Consider the following 26,011-nt stretch of genomic DNA (forward strand, 5'->3'; position numbering starts at 1 on the left):
CTCGGACATAATGGGTGCACTTCCCACTTTCGGCGGTCCTTCCGTCGAATACTTCGATGTCGAATGGGTTTCGCAGCGGATACATTTGTAGTTGGCGTTCTTCGGCCCATCCTTGGTCGAGGAAGCATTTTCCTTCCGCACCGCAATCGGTGAGGGCATAGGTTGGGAGGTTTTGGCCCCCCACTGTCAGTTCGGCAGGCAGGATCATCAGGTCGGATCGTTGGTTATATTCCTCTTCAACGGGGAACCCGTGAACGGCGGCGGCAGAGATGCGGATCGCCGGCGGTCTATGCGCGGCCTTGGCGGCCTGGGGGCGACTTATCCCAGGCGGGCTCCGTTTTTCGAACTTCGGCTGCTGGAGCGGCTGGCGTCCGAGCCGCGGCGGGGGTTTTTAGGGAGTTTGGTTTGTATTTGGCGCGGGGACCTGGACCTGGACCTGGATCGTTCGATTCCGGCCTGGTGCAGCCGCGTGCGGCGGGTATCCGGTTCCGGGCATTTGGCAACGAAATGTTCTTGGGATCCACAACGGTAACATAGCATGTTTTCCTTGCGGTTGTGGCGGCGTTGGCTGCTCAGGTCCATAGGGTCGTTAAGCGGGAGCTCCGCGTTTGGCTTGGGGGCGGCCCGCGGTATGTCGGGTTGGGTTCGGGGAGCCGCGCGCGCGGGGGGCGCTGCGGCCCGAGGGGTACGTGTCTGTCTATTTTTATACTGCTGGTGCTGGCGGTAGCGGTTATCCAAGCTTTGCAGGTGTCGGGTGAATTCGTGGTATTGGCGAGATGGGGCGGGGTTGTGGAGGAGCATGTCCTGGAGCTCTTCCGATATTCCCTGGAATAAAAGAGGGGGGAGGGCATCCTCCGGCATTTCTCCTTCCAAAGACAGGCGTTGGAACTCCGACAGATACTCGGCGAAATCTACGTTCCGCTGCTTCAGGGCATATAGTTTGTTTTGTGCGTTTTGGACGTGGTCGGGGTCCCCGAATGCCTCCTCTAGGTATTGGAGGAGATCCGTATAATCTCCGAATTGGGGTGTGCCTCCGACCATTTTGGGCAGGATCAGGTTGTACGCTTTACCGGACAGTCGACCGGCTATATAAATCAGGCGTGATTCGGGGTTGGGGAAGCGGTCTTTGTTTGAGGTCATCTTCCCCCGGATTTGGGTGGCGAAGCGGCGGAGGTCGGAGCGGGCGCCCGTAAATTTATCGGGGTCTGGAAGTCGTTCAGAAAGGCGGGCGGAGGCGGGATGTTCGGAAGCAGGCGGCGGAGTCGTTCCCATAGGAGTAACCATAAGGGGTTTAACAGGCGTGTTGGTAGTTGGGGCGGGGGTGGTTATGTGTACCGTGGGTAGCGTTACGGTCCGAACTTCCTTCAGTTCGGACCGTGTTTTCTCTAATTCGGCGAAAGCGGCATCCCGGGAGGTTATGGCGGAGGCCTTTTCCATGGCCATGGCCAGAATGTCGGCCTGCGCCTTGTCGCGGACACGGTCCGTTTCGGCGCGGGCGCGTTGGGTCTCGGCTTCCTGCATTTCTAGGCAGGAGTTCAGGCGGACGTTGCTATCGTGCAATAGTTGCAGCTTTTGGTAGGAATCGGAGATGTAAGACACCCATTGTTCAGGGTGTCCTTGTAGGTGTTCGATCAGTTCCTCGGTCGAATCGGTTAAGATCGGGGGTTGCAGTGACGCAGGCATCGCGGGCACCTAATGAAGGAGCTACGTAATGTCACGGGCAGGCAGGGCGGACAGGTAGGTGCGGGCGATCAGGTAACAGGACAGAGTATATTGGCTATCTAGTCTTCCAGGTACAGGGTAGCAGGTGGTTGTTGACGAAGACGTAGCTCGAGGAGCTACATATCGGAGACTGCAGAGATTTCGCGTAGATATACGCGCGCGAGGCGCTCGGCCCTCGCGCCTTCACGTGACAGGGGTCATGACTAAGCGACAGCCCAGTGGCTGTCCTTCAGGTCTGTGACAATTATTTTTTATTATTAAAATTATTCAATCGGCCCGAATAATTAATCGTCGAACTGCTGCAAAAATTTTCGGTGTACCGGAATTAATATTCCGCGACAAAATAAACGGAATGGTTTTTTTGGTTAATTGTCGGCCTGGCATTTAAAAATTAACAAAAAACGAAAAAAAATATAATTATTTAATATATTTTGGACCTGGATTTCCGAAAGTTTCCGCCTTAAATCGTTAACGTGGCCGCAATGGCCGATTATATTTTCGCTGCGCGGAACGCGCGACCGGTCGGGATTCGCTGGGCGAATCGTTTTATCCAACGACGTATAAAATTAAAAACGCGTTTTTTTCGCGTTTACGACTTTTAAAAGGTTTTATACGAAAATTTTAACGCGTTAAACGCGTGGTTTCGATTGGTAGCCAATATAAAAACCAAATATAATATCCACAATTGCGACATTTACAATTTTAACGAAACCGGTTTTATAATAGGCCAAATTTGCGGTGGAATAATTATATCCGGGTGTTACGATCAAGGTATCGGGGTAACCTGTTCTTAGGGTAAAGTACAGTGGGTTGAAGCAACTGAGCGTCTGACTGGGTAACTGGGGTTCTCAATGACTGGGGGTGAAGTTATGATCGTCCTCAAGTAAATATTGAGGTTAACTAGAGTTTGATTGCTGCTAAGCAATCCTAGAATCGAATCTATCTACATGGTAATGAGCGTGCCTTATATAGACTATGTTCCGAATGTGATCTCTCCTGATCTGTCACAGATCGCAGAGATCACTTCCCTTGATCTGTTGTGATCCCTCAATGATCACTGAGATCACTCTCTTGGCAATCACGTGAGGTCACGTGATTCCTTCTTATGTAATCCTCTTTCTGCCGGTCGGTGATTTCTCTGGGCGGGTGTCGTCAGGAGGGGTGTGACCCCACCTGGCCTCCCTGGTACCGGCCCAACTGTCTGGTCGTAACATCAGGTCTCCTCTCCTTTGGCCAAGTCCCTTTGGCCTTTAAATAGTCCGTACTCCCTTGATCCCTGTTCTGGTTTTCCTTCCTTCCTGGCTAACTCTCTTGCGCCATGTCTAGTCGTGTAGCCAAACCAAAATCTGGTCGTTCGTCGACAGAACGTCGCCACGCCCTTCTTTCTTCCCTGTTGTCGACGGATACCGTTGAAATGCCTTCCTGCAGTCCCTGCCGTGCCAAAGGCGCAGCGTCTTGTCAGGTATCTCCTCAGGATTCTGCTCGCTGTGTGGAATGTGTTCGTTCCAATCGCTCTGGGTGTGACGTGTTGGGTCTGTCCGCTGCTCAAATCCGTCACATTGGTCGTCAGCACTCGAAATTGGATGCGGAGGTCGAGGCGCTTGAGGAGCAGATCCATGTGCAGCAGGCGAAGTTGCTTCGTCTGCGAAAACAAAAGAAACTGTGGTTTGAAAAGATGATGCGAGCTGTGTCTCGCGGAATTGATGACTTGGAGGAATTGGATCGGGTGGAGCGTGAGGAGGCGGAACAGGAGGAGCGTCGACGATCAACCGAAGTCCTGCCTAAAATGTCCTTGGAGTCGCTTCTTCCGGATTCCAATTTTGTCTGGAATTCGACTTTCCCGATGGGTCCTCTGAATCCTTCGTTGTTGGATGAGATGAATGTTTTTGCGCAACATTCCGTTGGTACGTCGTTTTTCTGGTGTTTTTGTTTTGTATTGCATATTAATTGTTTTTTTGTAGGTTCGTCTGGTGGTATGGTTTCGAGTCCTGGTCGGCCCTTAACTTCTGGGAATGGTAGGTGGTGCTTTCTTAGGTCGTCCTTTTTTTCTTGGCTGACTTGCTCGCAGATCCAATTCCTGATAGTATTGGCGGAGCGGTTCCTGGCAATCCTGGAGGTGGTTAAGGGGTTCCCAAATGTTTTCTTTATGCCCATAGTTTTCCCATTTAACAAGGTACTCTGTTTTGCCGTGGTTTCGTCTGTGGTCGAATATTCGTTTAACGTCGTAGGTTTGTTCTGCGTCGATTTCGATCGTTTCTTGTGTGCTGGTGCCGTATGGTGCTGGTTCCAGTAGTAATACGTGAAATGTGGGGTGAATTTTTATGGTGTCTGGTAATAATAATCTGTAGTTGGTGTCGCTGATTTTCTTGCTAATTTTAAAAGGTCCAAGCTTCTTAAAATCGAGCTTGCTGTTAGGTCTTTGTGTTTTAATGTTGCGTCGAATGAGGTAAACGTTATTTCCCTCCTTAAAGGATGGTCCCTTCATCCGATACTGATTGGCGTATTTCATTATTCTTTTTTCGTACGAACTCTAGTTCCTGCTGGAGTTCTTTGTGTAATTGTCGTAACTCGCTCGCTTGTTTATCGGCTCGCGGTGCCGTAGTCGTGGTTCTTGGTTTTCCGTACGCTGTAGGGTTAAATCCATAATTGGCGTAGAACGGGGTTGTCTTGGTATTTTCGTTTTTTAAACTGTTATAAGCGAACTGTGCTGTGGGTAATAACCGTACCCAATTGTCTTGCTTGTGGTTCACATAGCATCTTAGGTATTGTTCCAGTGTTTGGTTGGCTCGCTTTATTTGTCCGTCCGTCTGTGGGTGGAATGCTGTGGATAATTTGTGGTCTGTTCCTAGCTGTTCCATTAGGGATTTCCAAAATCTTAATGTGAAGAGCTTGTCTCTGTTTGTGATAATGCTTTCTGGAAGTCCGTAATTGCTGACAATCACTCGTAGGAATGTGTAGGCGATTTCTTCGGCGTTGCTGCTTTCTTTATATGGTAGGAAGTAGGCGTATTTGGTAAACTTATCCACTATAACCAGTATGCTGTCGTACTTGGTCTTAGTGAGTGGTTCTTCCGAAGGAGGTAACTTGACGATAAAGTCCATTGTAATGGTCTGCCATGCCTTGCTGGGGGCTGGTAAGGGTTATAGGAGTCCGTAAGGCCTATGTCTTGCGGACTTGCTCTTGGCACAAAGTTCGCAGTCCTTAATGGCTTCTCGTACTTCTTGTCGTGTTCCTTTGAAATTGTGATGCTGTTTTAGCCGTTTCCATATTTTGGAAATTCCTTGGTGTTCGTGGGTTTTGTTTCCGTGGATCTTCCGTATTTCTTCTGGTGTGGTTACCGTATTTGTTGTCATAAAGCTCCGGTGTGCTGGTAAAAGGTTTCCGTTTCCGTCTGTGGTGAAAATAACCCGTATTTCCTCTGGCACTATGTTCTCGTGATCTGGTCTTCGGCTGAGGGCGTCGGCCCTGCCGTTTTCTGTTCCTTTTCGGTAGATGATCCTAAAATGGAATTTTGACAGGAATTCTGACCATTTGATTTGTCGTTTGTTCAACATTTTGCTAGTGGTGAAATGGGTTAGGTTCTTATGGTCCGTGTAAACTAACACCTCGTGTTTAGTTCCGGATAACTGTGGTTTCCATTTTTCAAATGCTCGAATAATGGCCATAAGCTCTTTGTCGTAAATTTGGTAATTGAGTTCTGGTCCATGTAATTTTTGTGAGAAGAAGGCGCAAAAATGCAACCGTCCTTCTTCGTCTCGCTGACTAAATTGTCCTCCGATCGTATAATCCGATGCGTCGGTCTCGACTTCGAAAGGTTTCGTTGGGTCTGGTATCTTGAGGATTGGTTCTCTGGCTACTGCGTCTCGTAGCTGTTCAAAGGCCTGTTGTGTCTATTCCGTCCACTGGAATTCTAAATCTTTTTTGGTCATGTTGGTCAATGGGGTGGCAATCGCGCCGTATCCCTTAATGAACTTTCTGTAAAAGTTCACGAATCCGAGGAATGCCCGAACGTCTTTTACGTTCTGTGGTTGAGGCCATTCCTTTACCGCTTGGATTTTCGATTTCTCCATCCTAATTTTTCCAGGAACGATAACGTTGCGTACCCCCTGTTCGGCACCCCCCCTGTTCGGCACCCAAAAATAACAACACTTTTATTTTTATCCTCCAACTTCTATTATAAATATCTCGATGAATCTGTCACTTTTGGATTTACTTTTTTCTGATTTTAATTCTCCATTTTCCAATGAAGCAATATACTGAAAAACAGCTTATATCTGCAATTAACGACGTCAATAATGGCAATCCAATTGCAAAAACCTCCCGAAAATGGGGAATACCTAGGTCTACACTTCAAAGTCGACTTAAAGGTTCTCAACCTTATAAAAAAGCACAAAGCCCTTTTCAAAGGCTTTCCACGGAGCAGGAAAAGCATTTGGCTGATTGGGTACTTACCCAAACAGCTTTAGGGCTTCCGCCAACGCATCAAGAATTACGCTTTTTTGCCGAACGAATTCTTCAAGCCGCCGGAGAGACAAAAGGCCTTGGAAAACGTTGGATAACTCGTTTTTTGGCTCGTTATCCAATCCTTAAAACCCAAAGGCCCCGTCGAATAGATAACGCCCGGGTTAATGGCGCTACTACGGAGGTAATTAAATCTTGGTGGCTTTATATTACGAACCCGGTTATTAACGCTATTAAACCGGAAAACCGTTGGAATATGAACGAAACCGGTATAATGGAAGGCAAAGGATCTAATGGCCTAGTATTAGGGCTTAACGGGATCCGGCCGTTGCAACGAAAAGAGCCCGGAACGCGTGGTTGGACGACTATAATCGAATGTATATCGGCTACGGGCGTTGCCCTCCCTCCCCTCGTTATATTTAAGGGAAAAAACGTACAACAACAATGGTTTCCCACGGATTTAAGCCCTTTCGATAATTGGCAATTTCATGCAACCGAAAACGGGTGGACAAATAACCAAACGGCTATCGAATGGTTAAAAAAGGTGTTTATTCCGTATACCCAACCTTTAACCCCTGAAAAGCGGTTATTAGTTTTGGATGGCCATGGATCACATATAACGGACGAATTTATGCTTCTTTGCTTGCAAAATAATATTCAACTCCTATATTTACCCCCTCATTCGTCACACGTTCTTCAACCATTGGATCTATCGGTTTTTGGGCCGTTAAAAGAAGCTTATCGACGTCAACTTGGATTTGTTAGCCAATTTTGCTGTTTAACAGTTATTGGAAAACGAAATTTCCTACTTTGTTATCGAAAAGCCAGATTAAAAGCATTTATAGCAAAAACCATTCAATCTGGTTGGCGTACAACGGGGTTATGGCCGGTAAACTTGGTTAAACCACTTTTAAGCCCTTTTTTGTTAGAAAATAGCAACGCCAACGTTATAAAAAATAAAAACAACGGTTTGCAAAGGGATAAAACACCGGAAAGCCCAGCCCAAAAAATTAACGACCCGTCTTTACTTATTTGGAAAACCCCTAAAACGACCCGAGATATCCGACTTCAACTGCAAAAACTTTCCCAATCCAACAAAACCAACGCTACTTCACGTCTTTTATTTGCAAAAGTCCAAAAAAGCTTCGAAGCCAAAGATACCCTTTTGGCTAGCGCCCAGCAAAAAATCAGCTTATTGGAAGCACAACTGGAGGCAATACGGCCGGTTAAAAGGAGGAGGGTGGTTCCGGATCCAAACGAGCTTTTGGTTAACAAACAGAACATTATTGGATTGCAGGAAAATGATATAGAAAATTTGGAACCTTTAGCTGATGAAGAAGAGGTTAATGAACCGGAGAAGCGTGAAAACGATTGTATTTTTGTCCGTTGATAATTTTATATTTAAATCAGTTTATAAAAGTAGGCATTTCGTTGTTAGATTTTCAGGGTGCCGAACAGGGGGGGTGCCGAACAGGGGGTACGCAACGTTAATATTTTTCTTTTTTTTTACAAAAGAATAAATTCAAATATTTAAAATTCCTCGCGAACAGTTAAATTGATGAAAACCCACGCATAAACGTATGTTGATAGGGGAGGGATTTGTTCACACGATATTATAATGCCATTATAATATATGGCCCAAAAATATATGGATTAACGCGCCACAATTGGTTTATATTAATGCAAGGGGCGGGGGTAAAACGAATTAATAAAAGTTTTAAAATTATAATTACAGAAACGCCGAATTGTATATATTATATTAAAAATGACCGGTGTTTTACTAATTGGGTCATTATATAAATAAAATTTACTGTTATAACATTTCCATTTTCCAAAAATAGCCCGGAATACGTAATTATAAAACCGCAGCCCTCCGTATTAATTTTAATGTTCCAAACCTGGAAAAAAGATTTAGTTTATTAATTTTCTTTTTTTAAAAACGATTGAATTATATGCCTACAAACGACCGTAATATAAAAGAATTCCCGCCATTTAATTTGAATTTGGCATTTTTGGGATTAATAGCCAACCTTCCTATATTTTATATATTTAACAAAAACGAATTATGAAAAAGCTATTTATAACTTTTGTTAATCTGAAAAAAGTCGAGTGAAATAAGCTTTAAATTCTTCACCAGTGCTTTGACGTGGGCCTTTATTAACTTAATTGTCCGCGGAAATCACCGAATATACTTTTTTTTTGTTCAAAACTATTACCGAAGCCGGCAAAGCCCACAAGTCCATACCAGCGAACAGTGTACCGGGGGACTGATTTTTACCCCTCCCACTAGAGTAATTCTTATTAATTTGTTTTTTTCCTTTTTTTTTCTTTTTTCTTTTTTCTCCACCGAAAAGCCACTTGTACTGTTAATGTCCTGGCCTGTTCTCTTCCTTTTCTTTAATAGTTTCGCCCAGGGAGGTTATAATGGCTAGAGTTGCAGAAGCACTTGGCAGCAATCCTTACTACACCATTATTAGCAACGTTAAGATAACAATTATAGACGACTCGCAACGATGCAGCTTGAATTTCTTTTGACCACTACATTTCTTGCTGCCGCTTCTTTTGCCCTCCCTCCTGGGAGTCCTCCCCGTTATGTCCTGGTTGTTAATCCTGGCAACAAATATGAAATTGGCGCCATCTCAGACCCTCCAGGTTCTTCCCACACTCCAGGCTCTCCAGCTCATCCCGATACTCCACGCTCTCCAGCTTATTTACACAGCCCAGGCTCTCCAGCTTATTCCGATCCTCCAGGCTCTCCACGTTCTCCCGACAATCCAGGCAATCCTTACTACAGTTCATCTTTTCGTCGGGTAATATCTCCCTGACGCCCCTTCGCAACCTGTTCGGGCGTCCGCGTCCCAGTCCCAAGGTTGCATGCCACCCCCGACCGCTCCCCTGTCATGGCTGTTTGCGGAGAGCGAGCGGGCGTTTATGTAGTAGTAGTAGTATTAGTTAACGCCGGGCTCGGCCCGGCTTGTTAGCCGGCCGTTAGCAACCTCCCGAGGGGTATCTCGGCGCGCGTTCTATCTTCTTTATTTACACAGGGGGAAAACAAGGAGGGCAGAGGCGGATCGTGCCTGACCGGGTTCGGGCCCGGTCCTGCTTAGGGGGTTAGTTCACTGACGCGACCCCGTGCCTAAGGTGCACGGAGGGTTCGTCTGACGGCTTGTGCCGTGAAGTGTGGGTGAAAAGGCAGTAAGTCTATTCCTCGTCAGAGTTCGAGTCGTTTACGATCGGTGTCCCTAGGCGTAAAGTGCGTTCGTGGCGCGCGGGGCGCTGGCGGGCCGCTCTGGGGCGGGCGCTGAAGTAGTTGGTGGCTATCGAAAACGCCTGAAAGCTTGTCGGTTGCCCGAGGCTTGTCTGGAAGAATTTGCGGCGTTGGGCGCGGTCTGGCGGCCCGACCGGCCGGTCGTTGTCAGGCCACGGCCAGTTTCTCCACACCGCCCGCGAAAAGCGGCAGTGCACCGGGTGTTCAGGGGAGGTCCGCTTCCAGCACCAGGCACACGAGGTGTTTGCATCCTGGTGGTTGAAACGGTCATGGTAGGCTTTGAAATCGCCGTGGCCGGTCCTCATGGCCAAATAATGGCCCAGTAGGGGTCTTGGCAAACGCAGTTCCTCGGGCTCCTTTCTCGGTGTGTATTGGAATTTCCATTCCCTATATGCGGGGGACCGTTCACAGAGTTCTTTACGCCACCAGTCCTTCTCTATATTCGAAAGAATGGCTCTGAGGACCGTGCCGGCACCGCTATACGTGGTTTGCTGAGCCCTCGGGTCTGGGTCCGGCGGTCCGGCGGAGCCGGCCTTGGCCAGCTCGTCAGCCCGGTCGTTTCCCGGGATTCCCTGGTGCCCAGGGCACCAACGGACCCGAACCTCGGTACCTTGTTTTCGGAGTAGATCGACAAGGTTATGGAACTCCAGAAAGGCCCATTGGGACGAACGCGGCGCGTCGCCTCTAAGACCCCAAATAACCGAGGTGCTGTCCACACAAATCCAAATCCGGGCGCCTGGCTGGGCCTTGGCTGCCGCCTGTAGCCCTTTTAGGGCGCCAATTGCCTCGGCGTCGAAAACGTGGCTTTCCGGCGTAATAGATGCGGAGCCTGCGGCAAATTCCAGGCCCGCCCTAAAAGCGGCCCATCCGTACCCTATTTGGACGCAGTTGTTTTCGTGTTTTTCCGAACCATCCGTATATACCACGATATCGTCAGGTGATACCATGTCCAGCCATTCGATAAAGCGGCGGGCCGCTTCCTCTTTCGGGACTCCTCCGGTGGGGTCAGTGCGAGAATCCGGGGCATTGCGAGGTGCGCGCAACTCCAGTCTCCGGATCCGCGGGAGAAGTTGTGCAGCCGTTTGCAGGGTCGTGGCCGAATGGCCCGAGTTGCGGGCACGAGGTGTTTCACGCAGGCGGCTGACAAGGGGGTGCCCCTTGTCCGCGAGCCTTAGTCGGGCGCCGTATTTCAGGCGGGTGTGGGCCAGCGCGACGCGGGCCGAGGGTAGTCCTGCGTCCCTGAGAACAGTGGACGAGGGGGTGGTTTTATACGCCGGGAGGATTGCCCGTGCCGCTAAAACCAGCGGTTTGTTCAATGCTTTGAGGAGTCCTCTTTGCTTGTGCGCTGGGTTGTACCATGCCTCGGCTGCGTAGGTGGCCGAGGAACCCACGCATGCCACCGCTGCCTTGCGAAGTGCAGCCGCAGGCGGTCCGTATCTTACTGCCCCAAAGCTCTTGAGGTGGGCAGCGACCGCCATTGCTTTGGCAGCCCTTTCGGCCACGTGGCCAACTCTCTCCCGTACACAAAATTTTCAGTATGGGCGCACGGACCATGCTGTTAACGTTTGCGCGGGACTTCCGCCTGTAGCCCTAACAGGCGCGCACACACGAAAAACTCTTCAACCTGTCGCCCTAAGCACCGTCACTACACGGAACGCCTTTCCTCGCAACACCCATGTATAATCGACAGATCTCCCCTTTGACGAGTTTTCCACTGATCGCGGTGAAGGAAGAGTCCGATCGGCGGTTCGGCGCGCCACCCGCATAGAGGCGCACAAGACAAGGCCCAATCTCGCGATGCGAGCCAGCGTGGCACAAAAAAAACTTTGCCAGCCGGAAAGGCAGGCGTCCTTCCCCGGAAGGCTAGACAATACGGTTTAAAAGAAAGGGAAATTAGGCTGAGAACCACCCGACGGTTCTTCGAATCGACAGGGCACCCTCTCACCCCCTCACACCTTCTGGGATTGCCTGCAGCGAGGAGGTAGTGCCGTTACGGGGGTTGGTTAGTTGTACGTGGACCGGAAGCACTGTGCCGGCGCGGCAGTCTCCAAAGGGTCCCGACAGCAAGACGTGGTCGGCCCATTGCTGGAGACGGCTTTGGGTAACGGGAAGCAAGAAACGTGGGCACGGCCTTGGTTCGCACCCTTGGTACACCCCGTGGACGGTGGGCCGTGGTGGAATAGTGTGACTGAGGCGCCCCATGCTTCTCACTCGCACTGGGAATCTGCGCCGGGTCTGGAGGACGGGAAGAACTCGATTGCATTCATGTCCACATTGTGGCGCTGGGCTAGCCCAGGAACCAACGGGGGACTAAGCTGTGGATGGACATGTACGGGGTGTCGCCGGCTTTTCGAAGCTTTCTACTCGCACTAGGGACGTACACCGGGGCAGATGATGTCGTCGGCATGTTAGGCGGAAGAGACGCTATTTTAGCCGGAGAGGACGGATGCGCGCGTCGGTCTACCAAGAGGCCTTTTTGTGGATGCGGTAGGCTTAAGGTGCAAACCTTGTATTTACGTGGCAGGCTGGGTATCCAGCGACTAGGAGGGCTCTAGCTGGCCTGTCCGTTAGAGGGTCTGGTCCAACCCTGTGACTATAGTTTACTGTAGGAAATGCAAGGATTTGGGGTCTTAAAGGCGACGCGCCGCGTTCGTCCCAATGGGCCTTTCTGGAGTCCCATAACCTTGTCGATCTACTCCGAAAACAAGGTACCGAGGTTCGGGTCCGTTGGTGCCCTGGGCACCAGGGAATCCCGGGAAACGACCGGGCTGACGAGCTGGCCAAGGCCGGCTCCGCCGGACCGCCGGACCCAGACCCGAGGGCTCAGCAAACCACGTATAGCGGTGCCGGCACGGTCCTCAGAGCCATTCTTTCGAATATAGAGAAGGACTGGTGGCGTAAAGAACTCTGTGAACGGTCCCCCGCATATAGGGAATGGAAATTCCAATACACACCGAGAAAGGAGCCCGAGGAACTGCGTTTGCCAAGACCCCTACTGGGCCATTATTTGGCCATGAGGACCGGCCACGGCGATTTCAAAGCCTACCATGACCGTTTCAACCACCAGGATGCAAACACCTCGTGTGCCTGGTGCTGGAAGCGGACCTCCCCTGAACACCCGGTGCACTGCCGCTTTTCGCGGGCGGTGTGGAGAAACTGGCCGTGGCCTGACAACGACCGGCCGGTCGGGCCGCCAGACCGCGCCCAACGCCGCAAATTCTTCCAGACAAGCCTCGGGCAACCGACAAGCTTTCAGGCGTTTTCGATAGCCACCAACTACTTCAGCGCCCGCCCCAGAGCGGCCCGCCAGCGCCCCGCGCGCCACGAACGCACTTTACGCCTAGGGACACCGATCGTAAACGACTCGAACTCTGACGAGGAATAGACTTACTGCCTTTTCACCCACACTTCACGGCACAAGCCGTCAGACGAACCCTCCGTGCACCTTAGGCACGGGGTCGCGTCAGTGAACTAACCCCCTAAGCAGGACCGGGCCCGAACCCGGTCAGGCACGATCCGCCTCTGCCCTCCTTGTTTTCCCCCTGTGTAAATAAAGAAGATAGAACGCGCGCCGAGATACCCCTCGGGAGGTTGCTAACGGCCGGCTAACAAGCCGGGCCGAGCCCGGCGTTAACTAATACTACTACTACTACTACTCCGGGTTGCGACCGTGCCTTTTCTTAGTGATATGGATCACCTCTGTCTTTTCCGCTGCAAAATGGATCTTCTCTTCCGCCGCAATTTCGTGCATATCCCGGAGTTTATCTTCCAGCCAACGTACGTTTTCCTCCAACGAGGGTGACGATTTCCATGTAAGCACGTCGTCTGCGTATGCCAACCGCCACTTCGTACCGTTTTTGACGAGATACGCCAAATATAGCATATATAGGATCGGGGAAAGGGGAGACCCTTGCGGGGTGCCGCACCCAAGCCGCCTAAAGCCCGTGGTCGTACCCTCCAGCCGGACTCGGGCCTGGCGGTCGTTTAGAAAGTTAATCACGAACCTGAGGAGCATTTTACTAAACCCAAGGCTCCGCATTTTCCGTATTAATCGCCCATGGAGGAGGGCGTCGAAGGCGCCTTGGACGTCGCATGCGACAAGGGTAACTTCCTCCCCGCGAGCTAAAGCCTGCTCGATATCGTGGGCGAGGGCACAAACCAGATCCGTCGCCGATCGTTTGGGTAGGGCACCGCCGTGGGTGCAGCTAAGGAGCCCGTTGTCGTGTATGGCCCAAGCTATCCGGCGTGCAACGAGCCTCTCGAGGCCTTTTCCGATGCAGGAGAGGAGGGCTATAGGCCGCCAGGATCGAACGCTGCTCCGGTCTTTCTTCCCCGTTTTCGGTAGCATCGCGACTTCGGCCTTCTTCCAAGGCGCTGGGAAATGTCCGAGTTCCAGGCAACGTTGGTAGAGCCTGCGCACCGGCTCGGCCAACGAAGCCCATCCGGCTTTTAGTAGCCGGACGGTCATTCCGTCGATGCCCGGGGACGTGCTCGTAACCCCAATGCAGGAGCGCTCCGCCTCTTCCGCACTAACCTGGGTGTCCCAAGGGATTTTAGCCTCGTCCGCCGACCAGGCCTCCAAGGGGTCTCCCTGCAGGTCATCCTCCGCCGAAAATCGGCCAAGCACCTCCCGTTGCAGTGCTTCCGCTTTTGCTAAAGGCTCGCTCACTTGCTCGCCGTTAATAACCAGCGGCGGGGACCGGAGGCGTGGTCCGGCTCCCAGCCAGCCCACCATATTCCACAAATCCTTATCGTCGCGCAGTTGGTCGATCCGGTGCCTCCAGTACTCCCGCTTCGCGGCCCGCACCCCTTTCGTATAGGCTTTTTCCTCGGCAGAGGCGTCTGCCCTATTTACAGCGCTCCGTTTAACCCGCTGGAATTCGGACCAGAGCCGCTGGCAGTTTTCGGTCCACCAGGGAGCCGAGCTGTCCCTTTTTCCCGCCGGCGTACCCACGACCCACGTCACTTGCTCCCATAAAGTTGTAAATTCAGCTACCCACGCGTCCAATGCGTAGCCATCGGCCGCGGATCCCGGGTCCGGCATATCTTGCATGCCAAAAGCAAGTAGCTCCGCGAACTTTGGTAGCCGGTCGTCCCTAACCGAAACGTTGACCGCCTCCGGGCGGGGGGCGCCGCGCGTCCGCAGCGTGGTATAAAGGGATTCGTGGTCGGAGCCTATGTAAAGACTGCTGTCAACCACAGTTATTGTGCTGGGGAGGTTGGAAAAGACCATATCCAGTAAACCCCCGTCGCGGTGGGTGGGCACGCCGATATTTCCTGTAAAACTCATCCCCTGGGCTTGCGCCCATGCCGTCAGTTGATCCCCTCCGCGTGCGTTTGCGCGGCCCGGCTGGTATGCAGCAGCCGCTACGTTAAAATCGCCGCCTAGCACCGTGGGTCCATTTGGCACGGTATTGCATACCATTTCCAGCGCGGCCTCAGTACCCGGAGCCCTATATACGTTAATAAACAATATTCCGTTAATTTCGAGCCAGAGTACGTCCCGCGTATTTTGGCCCTGCGGTAACCGTCGTTGTGTGGCCCCTAGGGCGGCCCCCTTTTTGACGTAGGTGAGCACCCGGGGCCGGAGCCCAGTCATGGCTTCGTAAGTGTTGGCGTGCCATTCGTCCACTGGCGCAAAAGCATTATAGCCCGGGTGCGTTTGTGTAGTCGTATTTAGCCCGCACTATGGCTCTTAAACGTTAACCAGGTCCACTTTTCTCTGGTGGCACAACTCCAATAGGCTCAGATGCACACCCATCCTTTTACCTACGTTGGCCCAAACTACGTCGAGGCATTCCCGCTGCATATTGCCGAGCGAGTATTTCGTCATATCGATCGATGGGTTGCTTCCAAGTCTATTACATCAGCGGGGCAGATTTCGGCAGCCGCTGCGTCTTCCTCCATTTCGGCTGCCCAAACGATTTCGTCGTGCACACGTTCCTGTTCAGCCTGCAGGAAGTTGCGGATGTCCGCCCCTGCCGCCTCGCATGGCCGCGCTCTTTTATTTGAAATGCTCGATCGGGAGCTCGAGGTTTGCGAATGCTGCGATGTGGTGTTTAGGACCGGGATTGCAGGTGCTGGCTCTCGGCGGGCCGCCTCAGCCCGGTCGTTGATAATCGCGGCACGGTTGGCACGTCCGATTCTGCGGATCCCCTTTAATTTACGCTGTGAAGGTCGTTCAAACTTCCCATTTACCACTAAAGGTCGGGCAGGGCAGTTCTTATATCCGGATGGGAAATGGCCGTGGCAATTGACGCATTTGGGGGCTGCTTTGCACGGCTTTTCCTCTGTCGCATGTTTTGCTTCACCACATATGCCGCAACGCGCTTGCCGTACGCAGCGACGTATTTCGCAATATCCCTGGCAACCGTCGTGGTGGTGTGTAATTTTGCGTGATTTTTCAACCTTCCGCGCACGTTTCGACACTCCAAAAAGCTGAAAGGGTTTTACGGGTTAAAGGAAGGACACTATCCACGTGCCCTCAGCCGTATGTGGGTCGTAACCATGTTTGGAAATATACCAGTTGACTGGCTGCTGGCCTGCTGCCACGGTAATCTCCTCCTGGATTACCTTATGTACGTCCTTTCTTCCGTCCAGGCAATTGAGCGTTCGGGGCACTCCAGAGACGGCGTATGTGTGCCAGGTTGTCGGGACAGTGACTTCCCGCGCGTCCAATGCGTCCATAATGGCCTTGACCGCGCTGGGGTTGAGGAGTTTTTGCCGTGTTTCCTCAGAGGCCACCGTAACACCCCAGCCCGTGGGGGTACGCTTGGCGTTTGGGATTTCACTGTGTGGCACCGAGACCAATTCGGCCAGTTTGGTCGTTACCGCGTATGGCTCCCTCGTCACCATCCGCAATTTGTCATTTACGCGGATCAGGATGCGGTTGGACGGCTGTTCTGTCAAACGTTTCGGGGCTTGGGAGCGGTCCCGGCCCGATTGGGAGGGAGTTGCGGAGCTGTCAGGTGTATTGCCGGGCGTCGTACGTATCGGGTACGAGCGCGTGGCCGGGGTTAAAATTTGCGTTGGGGCCGCCGCTGGTGGCGTGGCGGCTCGCTCGGCCCATGTGACCGATTTGTTAGTGGGCGTGCCTCTGCCTTTAGAGGCCGACGACGCCGTGCCCGTCCTCGTAATTAAAATGCTGCGCCTTTCGCTGGAACTGGTCGGCGAACGCGACGGGGAGCGTGAACGCTCTTTTTCAGGGAGGGTGCGACTGAGGAACCAGCCGCTGATCACGTCGTCAAGTTCAAAAACAATTCTCCTAAGCGCGGCGTCCTCCGGGGCCTGTAAACTTTCGAGCTTGGCTGCAAAGACCTCTTCGAGCCAGCTGCCGACTGTTTCCACGTTTTCCAACTCCTGCTGCAGTGTTTTGATGGCCAGGGCCGGGAGGCTGGAGTACCTTCCGCGGCCAGCCGGCTGAGGCGCGTTAGCGGTGCGCGTGTCGAGAGATACGTGTCCCGACTCGGCCTGGCCCTGCGGCAAAGCCTGCGGCGTGCTCTGCGGGCGCGCGCGGCGGTTTGAGACCTCTGGTGAGGCCATGACGACCAGCGCCCGGAGGGCGAAAATTCTTCAGCTGTTAAGCTTATTGGTGTGTTTGGGTGTGAATCGCTAACAAAGGTGGGTCTGACCCATGAATGGTGGAGGATGCTTGCGGCGACGACGGGAACGAGAACGCCTATGAGAACGGTCTCTGAATCTCCCATTCTCGTTGTGCTTTGGGACTGTGAATGTGTACGGATTCCCTGCAAGGCCCGGTGTTTTGGACCTGTGAGTGCTATCTGGTTTTGGTGTGAATTGATCGTAGGTTCTACAAAAGCCGTTGGATTTGCCGGGTTTTCTTTTATACGGATTCGTTGACAGCAACAATGCGGCCAGAGGTGATGTGGTGGTTTGTGTGTTCGTGCCGGCAAATGATGCACTTGATTCGAATGTTCACTGGCAACAAGTAGCGGTTCGATATAGTGAAAACCTACGCTTGACGGATGCTCATCCAAACTTGAGCTGACACATTTTACAGAAATTACTATACTCCAAAGAAAAACACTAGCAACGTGATGATAACTTGTTTCTTCGGCACCACATGATTCGAAGCAAAAATTGCAAGTATACCGACTCATTCTCTCCCATCTAGGCCAGCGCTTGATTCAGATTCCATCGATGTAAATTCACGGTCCCACCATCTTCTGCACGTATATGAATCTGGAAACAATTGATAAACGCAGCGAAACGATGTTCTAGTGGCTGAGGTTTCACACAAAAACTTAATCGTTGGCTTGGTTTTTAGAAATGACACGGGCTCATGCTAGTTTGACTCTGAGCAGTAAAGCATCCTCGATTTCTTGGTGATATAAAGCAGCCGCGATCTGCCTGCTGGGAGCAATTATCACCCATCAGTCTAGCATCTCATTTCTCGTCACGCTAATCGAGAAAAACACTGGGATTCTTTTGACATTACACTTGATCAATATAAACACTTCTTTTTTCTACCAACCTTCACAACGACTCCCCTCTCGCTGGCAATATGCTCTGTCTCAGGTCGTTTCTGTTGGCCTCGGTCGCCTGCCTGTCGCAGCTGGTAGCGGCGGCTCCTACGACTGAGGGCCCAGTGATGGTACGGAGGGACCTCTGTACCCTCGGGACCGACCCCCCCCCCCCCCCCCCCCCCCCCACCACACCGAATCTGTGCAACGTACGTCAAAGCCCCTGTCACTCTTCCTAGCCTATCTCACTTGAGATCTAGATTTTGTATTAGAGTCGTGTTTGCTGGGCCGGTTTAACGACTTTACACTATAGAAGTGTATAAACAATTGTGAAAAGAGGACCCAGTTCTCCAACCGGTGCTGTCCCTCATCTCATGGTCCATAGCGGTCATGGATGAGAAAGCAACCTCATGAACTTGTATACAACCCAGGACAGCTCTCAATGGTTTTAAGCAACCCTCTAGTTTGCAAATACGAATTCAAACTGCACATGCTCCCAGTTGTTCCTTCTTTGTATCTGCACCCTGCCACCATCGCCTCCCTTGGCCGGCTTTGCACTCACCTCGTATATCCTGGCCGGGCGCATCTTGACCTTGTCTCGTTTCAGCCCCACAATGTCAAACCCGAGCACCAGCGCGGCGACGAAGCCCAAGATCTCGTGGTTGGCAAAGTTGCGCCCGGGACAGAGATACGGCCCGCCCCCAAAGGGCACGTAGCCCAGCCCGCCCTTGGTCGACTTGATCTTGTGCTTGGACTGCGCCGCGAACCGCCGCGGATCGAATTCTTCCACGCTGCCGCCGCCGCCGTCCTTGGACGACTCGGGGTCCGCTGTGGCCGTTGCCCAAACCGACGGCGCCCGGTGCGTGATGCCGGCGGGCATGATGACCTGCACGCCGCGCTTGAGCAGATACGGCCTGCCGTCGGGGCTCTGCTCGGCCGAGATCTCCACGTCGGCGTGCGTCGTCCGCCAGCCTATCCACTGGCTCGACAGCCTGAGCGCCTCGCGGACGCAGTCTGCCAGCAGGGGGCAGCGCGACTCCAGCTCGGCCGGCCGGATGCGCACGAGCTGCTTGGCATCTGCAGCTCCACCCGGCAGCGGCGCCAGCTCCACCGCGGCTTCCAGCTCCGCCCGCAGCTCGGCCACCAGCTCCGGGCAGAGGTAGACGTTGGCGACGGTCCAGAACAGCGTCGGGATGGTGTTGCTGGTGGCGCCGTGCATGGCGGTGATCTCGTGCGGCGCAAACTCGGCCGCGCTCAGCCCGGCCTCCCGCAGCAGCGCCGCGCGCCCCTGCACCACCGCCGCCGCGCCCTGCGCCTCCTCCCCCGCCGCGTAGTACCCCGCCAGCGCGGCGTGCACGCGGTCCCTGGCGCGACAGCCCGCGGGCGCCAGCACGCGCGCCGCCGCCGAGCCGCGCGCCAGCAGCAGCCGGCCCAGGCTGCGCTCAAAGGTCCACTGGTCGCGGAATAGTGACAGGGGGTCGCGGGCGGCGGCGCGCGTGCGGTAGGGGTTGTGCTCGCCGAACAGCGCCTCGGCCGTCGCCATGCTCATGGCGTCGCGCAGCCAGACGTAGAGGCTGTCGGCGGTGGCGGCGGTGCGCGGCAGGGCGTTGAGCCGCGACTGCAGGTGCGCAAAGGCGCGGCGCTCCATGCGGCGCAGCGGCTCGCCGCCCAGCATGCCGGCGGCCTCGTGCATGTAGCGCGCGGCCAGGTCGGGCCGGCTCAGCACGGCCATGACGCGCGGGTCGACGCCGAAGCCGGCCGGCACGGCGCCCGGCGGGTACTCGTCGTACTTGACGGCGCGGGACCGCATGAGCGCGTGCTGCAGGGCCGGGTGGAAGACGGCGTAGCATTTCGTGGCGCCGAGGTGCAAGGTCGCGACGGGCTTGGTCGGGTGCGCGGCGCTGAGGCGCTGCGCGTAGGCCGTGTGGCTGGTCGCGGCGCCGAGGACGTGGCCGATGTAGGGGATCCGGGGCTGGATCTCGGGCGGCGAGGTGGTGCAGCAGCAGGGTCGCCGCGAGGATCAGCAGACCGTTCGTGATGAGGATGATTTGCGCTGCGGAGAATTCGTGAGCGTGGTCTTGTATCAGCGCCAGCAGGTTGGGACTGAAGCCGTCGTCGGCGGTGGGGCCGGCCATGACAAAGGTCGTGCATGTGTTTGTTGCCATTTTGTTTGGATGGTTTTTGTGGGTGTGTGTGTGTCGTCTGCAAAGCAGGTAGGGCAAGGCAAAGAACAATGGCGACCCGACCGTAGAGATGCTCTTTATGTGCATCTCGAGTTGCTTTTAGGTGTCTGCACCTTACTTTTGCCATTGTTGCCATCCCGGCATAAACCAGTACTCGATTTTCCCCCCGAATGGGCTTTGTCCTTTGGTGTGAAAAAGTGACGACACGGCGACGTTTGTTTTCTCATCCCTTTTCTCGGCCCATCAGTCATGGCCCTGTTTGTTGCTTAGTATTGTTATCCACTTGGCAAATCTTGTCACACATGATGCGTGATTAGCCGTGCGGCCCTGGTAATTGGTTGTGCCTCGAGCTGCTGCTACCGAGCAGAGCTGCAGAAGCACAACCAACAGTATGACATCCCTTGCGTCCTCGGACATGACCGCCGTCCTGCCCCCGCCAAGTAAAAGCAAATTGTGGGGGGGCTTCTCTCTTGCAGTGTGAGCTTTCATCCTCTTGGGGTACACCGTACACGTTCTGCGGGTCACAAAATGACCCTCATCTCCTACTCCCATCGTGACTGTCCATCCTTTCTGAATACCTCAGCGCACGCTTCGCCTCGTCTCCCTGGTGCAGATCCTTGAGATAGCTCTTGAAGTCGCGCGACAGCTCCACGACCGACCTGAGATGGTCGTGCTTGACCACGATCCTGCCGTCGGCGTCCAGCTCCGACTCGAACTCGGCGAGGGCGACGGCGGTTTGGAAAGCTGGGAATTCGAGTCAGTCTCTTTGAGCTCTCTCTATTCAAGAGACGATGCTTCGTCGTAAAACTCTAAAACTTGAAAACTTGAAAACTTGCCATTCCGTATCTCCCGTCCGTTCCACTCCAAGTCCCGGATCTCTTTGCCCTCGATATACTCTTGTGCATTCAGGTTGAGCCGCATGGTGTCGCCGCGGTCGCGCTGGAGCTTGGAGATAAAGGTCCGCCACACCTTTTGGCGTTCTTCGTCTTTAAAGGGCGGGTAGCGCAGCTGCACGTGGATGCGCGAGATGAAGGCGTCGTCAAAGGATCCGACGCGGTTGGTGGTCAGGAACAGAATGCCGCGGTAGAACTCGAGGGCGCGGAGGAAGCCTGGATGTGGGATGGCTTGTCAGAGATGGCTTGCCAGAGGAAAAAGCCCAGGTTTAGCTTGGCGGGGGGGGGAGCACTTGCCAGCCACTAGACTGTTGCGGACCAGGTCCTGCGTGGAACGTCGCTCCATAAAGACGTCGGCCTCGTCGATGAGCAGCACCGCTCCCCAGCTCGTTGCGGTTTTGAAGTTTCTCTCGAGGTTTCTCTCGACCTGGATCGGATCGGTTCCAATGTCGCTCGATGTCAGAGCCATCAAGGGTCGTCTTACGTACTCGGCGATGCACTCTGCCGTAAAGGTTTTCCCCACCCCTGGGCTGCCGTGCAAGAGAAAGATCAAGCCGCTGCCTTTGCCCTCGACAAAGTCTGCGGACCATTGATGGGCGACCTTCATCGGCCTGCCCATCTTGTTTTCCCGCACAAAAGACTTGGACAAGGCCTTGAGCGTCTGCAAGCGCTTGTCTTCCATGACCAGGTCGTTGATCATGTCCTCTTTGAACTGGGCGGGGGAGAATTTGGTTGTCCATAGTTTCTCTGTCAAGGGTAAGATTTTGGCCAGGATTATCGTGAGTCGTGACGGTCAGTGACTTTCCGTCTCTCTGCCAGAAGCAAAAGTGCAGAGTATCAAGGCGGTGCAGTAATCAAGACTCAAGTGAACTAGGTATGTACTTACCCCACGTGCGGGTCCTAAACACATAGGCAGGTATCTCCTCGGGCAAAAGAAGATAAGCCACCAGATCCTTTTTAGTTTCCAGGTCACCAGTGGGAAACCTGTCGCTCAGGTCTAATTGATCGTACTTCGCTGCACTGAATCCCCCTGCTAGTCTCCGCGATTTGCCAGTCTTGCACACGGAGCAGCTGCAATCCGAAACCCACTCCCTGATGTCGCCCACAACGGCACGTGCAGGGTCAAACGACTCGCTCTCAATGTACGCCTCGATGTCGGTCATGACTGAACCTTTGAGCTGTGATTCAAGTCTTGGTCAATAACGATTCTGGTTTGTTCAGTGTTCACTAAATTCGCCAGACCCACTCTCGGTTCCTTACAGTGTTATAAGGGAATGTGGCCAAGGGCCCATCGTACTGCATGCAACTCTTGACGAGGAGCGACCAGTAGGCCTTTCCCGCAGCAAGCAGCCGCGCTGCGATGGGGTCCTGCATAATCACCTCTTCTGTGATGTTGTCAATGTCGGGAATGAACTTGAGAAAACTGGACTTGGCCTCCCCGTCAAACTTGGGCAGGGAGCCAGTGGCCATGACGCGACGGATGGCGGGACCCTCGCCGAGCTCCAGCCGCCAGCAAGAGTGCGACCAGTCCCTCGGCGGGTTCGTCAGCGTCCCGCCCTGGACGGAATGCACAATCTCGGCGCTCCAGCTGGTGCCGACGGGGGATTCCGCTCGACCCCCCGACCCCATGTACGCGCGAAACATCAAGGCGCCGGGCTTGAGCCGCAGCCAGGCCCACTGCCAGGTGAAGAGGCCTCTGCTGTTCCTCTCCTGCTCGACGCGGATCTCGGCCATGAGCGTGTCGTCGAGGAAGCCGAGCAAAAGACGAATGTGCGCGGGCGCGTCGACCTCCCTCTCGCAGATGCCGCCGGCAGCGCCTCCCTCTCGCGCCGCGGCCTCGTCGCACCGATCCGCAAACCCCCGCAGCTCGTCGTAGTGGTGCACCAGTATCATGTAGGGCTCCTGGATCTCGATGACGTCGCCGCCGAGGTCCTGGTCCGGGTAGTAGCGCACCACGTTCTGCAGCGCGTTGCGGAGCTGGGCCGAGACGAGCCGGACGCTGTTGGTAGACGGCGTCACGGCGCTGTGGGCCGTGCCGTCCGCGGCGACTACCTGGTGGTCTCGCTTGAAGGTCTGCACGACCTCGAAGGCGGGCCTGTCGTCCTGGTTGGCGCTGGCGGGCGGGCTCTTGGTGTCGTGCGACGATATCAGCAGGTCCGTCTGTCTCCATCTGTACTCGGTCACGTAGCCGATGCGAGGGCTGCTGCCGGGGCCGGTGGACTGGGCGTTGCCTGGGGCTGGGCTCGACGCTGGACCATCGTCGGGCGACCCCTCCCCGGGTGCCGTGGTCTGCTCTACCTGCGTTTGAGTGGCCATGAGTGGGTATCTGGAGGGTCTGAAAATGCAAAGGTTGTCACTGCTTTGAGTCTGCAAGCTATGGTCGAGATGTCGCCAATTGTGTTTGCGCGCGGGGACCACGACGCGAAGGGGAGGTTCAATCAATCAAATAATCAAATAATCAAATCAGCAAGTCAGAGGCAGTAGGGTCAGATGTGATCACACTCATGAGATGAAAAACTACATTCATCGTTACCGACATGGTGATAAATAAAATCAGCACACAACTACACACGACATACCCCGCTCCGGGCCAGGCCCAGAGGTATGCAGCCGGTCTGCAAGCGGCCTGAGAGATGTGGAAACTAGCAGGTATGATTGGGCCGCTCAGGCAGCTGACAATCCCGGGGTGGAGAAAGGCTCAAGGGGAAATCTTTAATGCATGGAAAAGTGGTTCATGATAGTCAGCTTGCGGCAACAGGCCAGCTCGACTCGACTGCAGTCTGCATCCTTGAAAGTCTGCATTCTTGAATAATCTTTGCGAATCGCAGTCAAACAATGCCTCCAACCCAAGAGACGTTGGAGGTCAGGAGGCTCGTCCGCTCGTACAGCGACGAGGTCCAAGACAGGCTCCCGTCTTCACAGCTTGCGACGGTTCTTGCGGCGGAAGCAAGGGCAGAGGACCAAGACCCCCCTTTGCTGTACCCAGAGCACTGGAGAGCCTTTTTCGAACCTCCGTCGCACACTAGAACTAGTCAAGAGTAAGTGACGCTGGGGAACAAACATTCAACATTTTGAACCAAACCATCCAAACTAAAAAGCATCAAAAGCATCTCACCAAGCAATCCACTCACCGAGCTCATCTCGGTCGAGTCGGCAAAACTCCGCGAGAAATGGACAAAGTTCCAAACCAACTGCCCGGTCCAAGACCGCCTGGCCCTCTCCCAGACCGAACCCACCATGGACGGCGTGATCGACACGGTGACGCAGCTGCAAACAGCCTGGCAAAAGCAGCGCACGCACGCCGACAGCCGCACGGGCAAGGTCCGGCGGCTGTTCCACCGCTTCTGCGGCACCGTCGACAGCCACAGCGACCTGCTCAAGCTCCTCCCCGACGGCAACGAGTACGTGTCGGTGTTTGCGGGGGCGCTCAGCGCGATCGTGAAAGCCAGCGTCAACCACGAGCACGTCGCCGAGGGCCTGGCCGACTCGCTGTGCCGCATCAACGACGCCGTGGCGCGCGTCCAGCCCGACCTGGAGCTGTTTGCGACGGACGAGACGCGCCGGCTCGTGGCGGAGCTGTACGCGCACGTCTTTCTGTTCCTGGGCGGCGTCATGGACTGGATCGGCGAGAGGCGCCGCAGGCGGCTGCTGGATTCCTTCAGCTCGAGCCTCGCGGACCGCTTCGACGCCGAGGTGGCCAAGGTCGAGGCGCTGGCGGCGCGGGTCGCGCGGCTGGCGGCGCAGGCGGGCCGCGTCGAGGGCCGCGTCACCCGCGTCACGGTCGAGGCCATCCGGGCCGACCAGCGCGTCGGCCTGAGGAGCATCCAGAGGGCCCAGGTGGAGCTGGCCCACCGGCTCGAGAGGCAGCAGCGCGAGGCGAGGGACCAGCTCGCCGCCAGGGCCGGGGCGGATCCCAAGGAGCTGGCGCGCTGTATCGTGGAGCAGCTGGTGCAGACGGGGCTGGGGTATTTTGAACAGAGCGGATGGGGCAGGGCGGGTGGTGCAGTTGGAGGGGCGGTGGAGGAGCAGGAGCTGCTGAGCCCGCGGAGACTAGACGCTGGGGAACTATCCAGGGATGAAACCCGGGCCACCACCCCGGCCATGACCACCTGCACTCGCGACGCTGTGGCGTTGCACACGGCAGTCTACGAGGACTATTTCGACCGCACCCGCGTCCGCCTGCCCGGTGATCTGTCCAACTCCCCAGTGACGGTACAAGCGTCGACGCTCGCCGCGCTGAGCGCCTGGACGGCGTCTCGGGAGCGTGGTCCCCTGTGGCTGGCGGGGCGGCCGTTTGTCGAGGCGCGAGACCTGGCGAACCCGCTCACCCGGCTCGCGGCCGCGTTCGTCGACCTTGCAGACAGGAGCGCCATCCCCACCGCGTCGTACTTTTGCGAGCTGCGTCGGGACGGCCGGGGGCGACTGTCGGCCGAGGTGCGGGGCGCGTTGGCGCTGGCCTACGCGCTGATCCGGCAGATGGTGGAGCTGCTGCTGGTCGAGTTCGAGACGGCGGTCGACATGTCGTCGGGGCGGTTGGCGCGGCTGGACGGGACGACGGGGACGTGGCAGGAGGTGGTGGTGTTGATGGGGGATTTGCTGGGCCTCATGCCCGCGACCTTCTTTTGCGTGGTCGACGGGCTGCAGTGGCTGGACGGCCGGGACAGCGAGCGGTACCTGGCGGACGTGGTCGGGGTGCTGCGCAGACGGGGGGTCAAGGTGCTGTACACGACTACGGGGCGGTCAGGGGTTTTGGTAAATGCGTTGGAGGCCGGGGAGGCGGTCGAGGTGCAGGTCAGGAGGCGGGGGGACGTGAGAATAGGCGACGACTTGTGGGGGCAGGATCAAGATGGAAACGATTCGGTTCGATAACAACAAGAACTTTGCAGCCAGGTAATATGTACAAAGAATTAGAATTAAATGTGTACACTAGGAAACCCGTAATATCAGGATCCCCAGACCAAGTGAGAATATCCGTATTCTACCACATTTTTTATGTCATGA

The 26,011-nt window shown here is 54.7% G+C and overlaps 6 protein-coding genes across 7 annotated transcripts; 3 read left to right on the plus strand and 3 right to left on the minus strand.

Annotated features, from left to right (window-relative positions):
• The first annotated feature begins 2,575 nt into the window (after window positions 1-2,575).
• Window positions 2,576-3,965, plus strand: MGG_15501. 2 transcript variants are annotated; one of them, XM_003713262.1, is made up of 4 exons: window positions 2,576-2,979; window positions 3,049-3,626; window positions 3,684-3,737; window positions 3,791-3,965. In XM_003713262.1, exons 2-4 carry the CDS (start codon window positions 3,137-3,139, stop codon window positions 3,844-3,846), a joined length of 600 nt encoding a protein of 199 aa, XP_003713310.1. In that variant the 5' UTR covers window positions 2,576-2,979; window positions 3,049-3,136; the 3' UTR covers window positions 3,847-3,965. The 2 variants fall into 2 exon arrangements, with proteins under 2 accessions (XP_003713310.1, XP_003713309.1); XM_003713261.1 differs by having other exon boundaries at window positions 3,049-3,622.
• A 4,615-nt stretch (window positions 3,966-8,580) lies between these two features.
• MGG_15502 (uncharacterized protein) lies at window positions 8,581-8,982 on the minus strand (the record flags this gene model as incomplete). The annotated part of the gene is made up of 2 exons (XM_003713263.1): window positions 8,581-8,645; window positions 8,829-8,982. The coding sequence occupies 2 exons, from the start codon at window positions 8,980-8,982 to the stop codon at window positions 8,581-8,583; spliced, it is 219 nt and encodes a 72-aa protein (XP_003713311.1).
• A 1,978-nt stretch (window positions 8,983-10,960) lies between these two features.
• MGG_15503 (uncharacterized protein) lies at window positions 10,961-11,824 on the plus strand (the record flags this gene model as incomplete). Its single annotated transcript, XM_003713264.1, has 2 exons — window positions 10,961-11,128; window positions 11,477-11,824. Coding segments are annotated over 2 exons (516 nt in total), but the record flags the coding sequence as incomplete, so codon positions are not given.
• A 6,570-nt stretch (window positions 11,825-18,394) lies between these two features.
• MGG_14099 (uncharacterized protein) lies at window positions 18,395-20,244 on the minus strand (the record flags this gene model as incomplete). Its single annotated transcript, XM_003713265.1, has 2 exons — window positions 18,395-19,906; window positions 20,236-20,244. The coding sequence occupies 2 exons, from the start codon at window positions 20,242-20,244 to the stop codon at window positions 18,395-18,397; spliced, it is 1,521 nt and encodes a 506-aa protein (XP_003713313.1).
• Window positions 20,245-20,652: 408 nt separating this feature from the next.
• On the minus strand, window positions 20,653-23,633 carry MGG_14098 (uncharacterized protein; the record flags this gene model as incomplete). The annotated part of the gene is made up of 5 exons (XM_003713266.1): window positions 22,271-23,633; window positions 21,897-22,188; window positions 21,320-21,757; window positions 20,954-21,226; window positions 20,653-20,861 (listed from the first exon to the last, which is right to left on the minus strand). The coding sequence occupies exons 1-5, from the start codon at window positions 23,324-23,326 to the stop codon at window positions 20,653-20,655; spliced, it is 2,268 nt and encodes a 755-aa protein (XP_003713314.1). The 5' UTR covers window positions 23,327-23,633.
• A 112-nt stretch (window positions 23,634-23,745) lies between these two features.
• On the plus strand, window positions 23,746-25,984 carry MGG_14097 (uncharacterized protein). The gene is made up of 2 exons (XM_003713267.1): window positions 23,746-24,048; window positions 24,118-25,984. Exons 1-2 carry the CDS (start codon window positions 23,846-23,848, stop codon window positions 25,877-25,879), a joined length of 1,965 nt encoding a protein of 654 aa, XP_003713315.1. The 5' UTR covers window positions 23,746-23,845; the 3' UTR covers window positions 25,880-25,984.
• The last annotated feature ends 27 nt before the right edge of the window (window positions 25,985-26,011 follow it).

This window comes from Pyricularia oryzae, chromosome 2 (genome assembly GCF_000002495.2).
Source record: "Pyricularia oryzae 70-15 chromosome 2, whole genome shotgun sequence".
Lineage (NCBI taxonomy): Eukaryota > Fungi > Ascomycota > Sordariomycetes > Magnaporthales > Pyriculariaceae > Pyricularia > Pyricularia oryzae.

Coding starts and splice junctions, on each gene's coding strand:
- MGG_15501 (XM_003713262.1), top strand. CDS start 3,137: ATGCCTTCCTGCAGTCCCTGCCGTGCCAAAGGCGCAGCGTCTTGTCAG. Junction 3,627..3,683: donor TTTTGCGCAACATTCCGTTG/GTACGTCGTTTT, acceptor GTTTTTTTGTAG/GTTCGTCTGGTGGTATGGTT. Junction 3,738..3,790: donor GCCCTTAACTTCTGGGAATG/GTAGGTGGTGCT, acceptor ACTTGCTCGCAG/ATCCAATTCCTGATAGTATT.
- MGG_14097 (XM_003713267.1), top strand. CDS start 23,846: ATGCCTCCAACCCAAGAGACGTTGGAGGTCAGGAGGCTCGTCCGCTCG. Junction 24,049..24,117: donor CACACTAGAACTAGTCAAGA/GTAAGTGACGCT, acceptor AAGCATCAAAAG/CATCTCACCAAGCAATCCAC.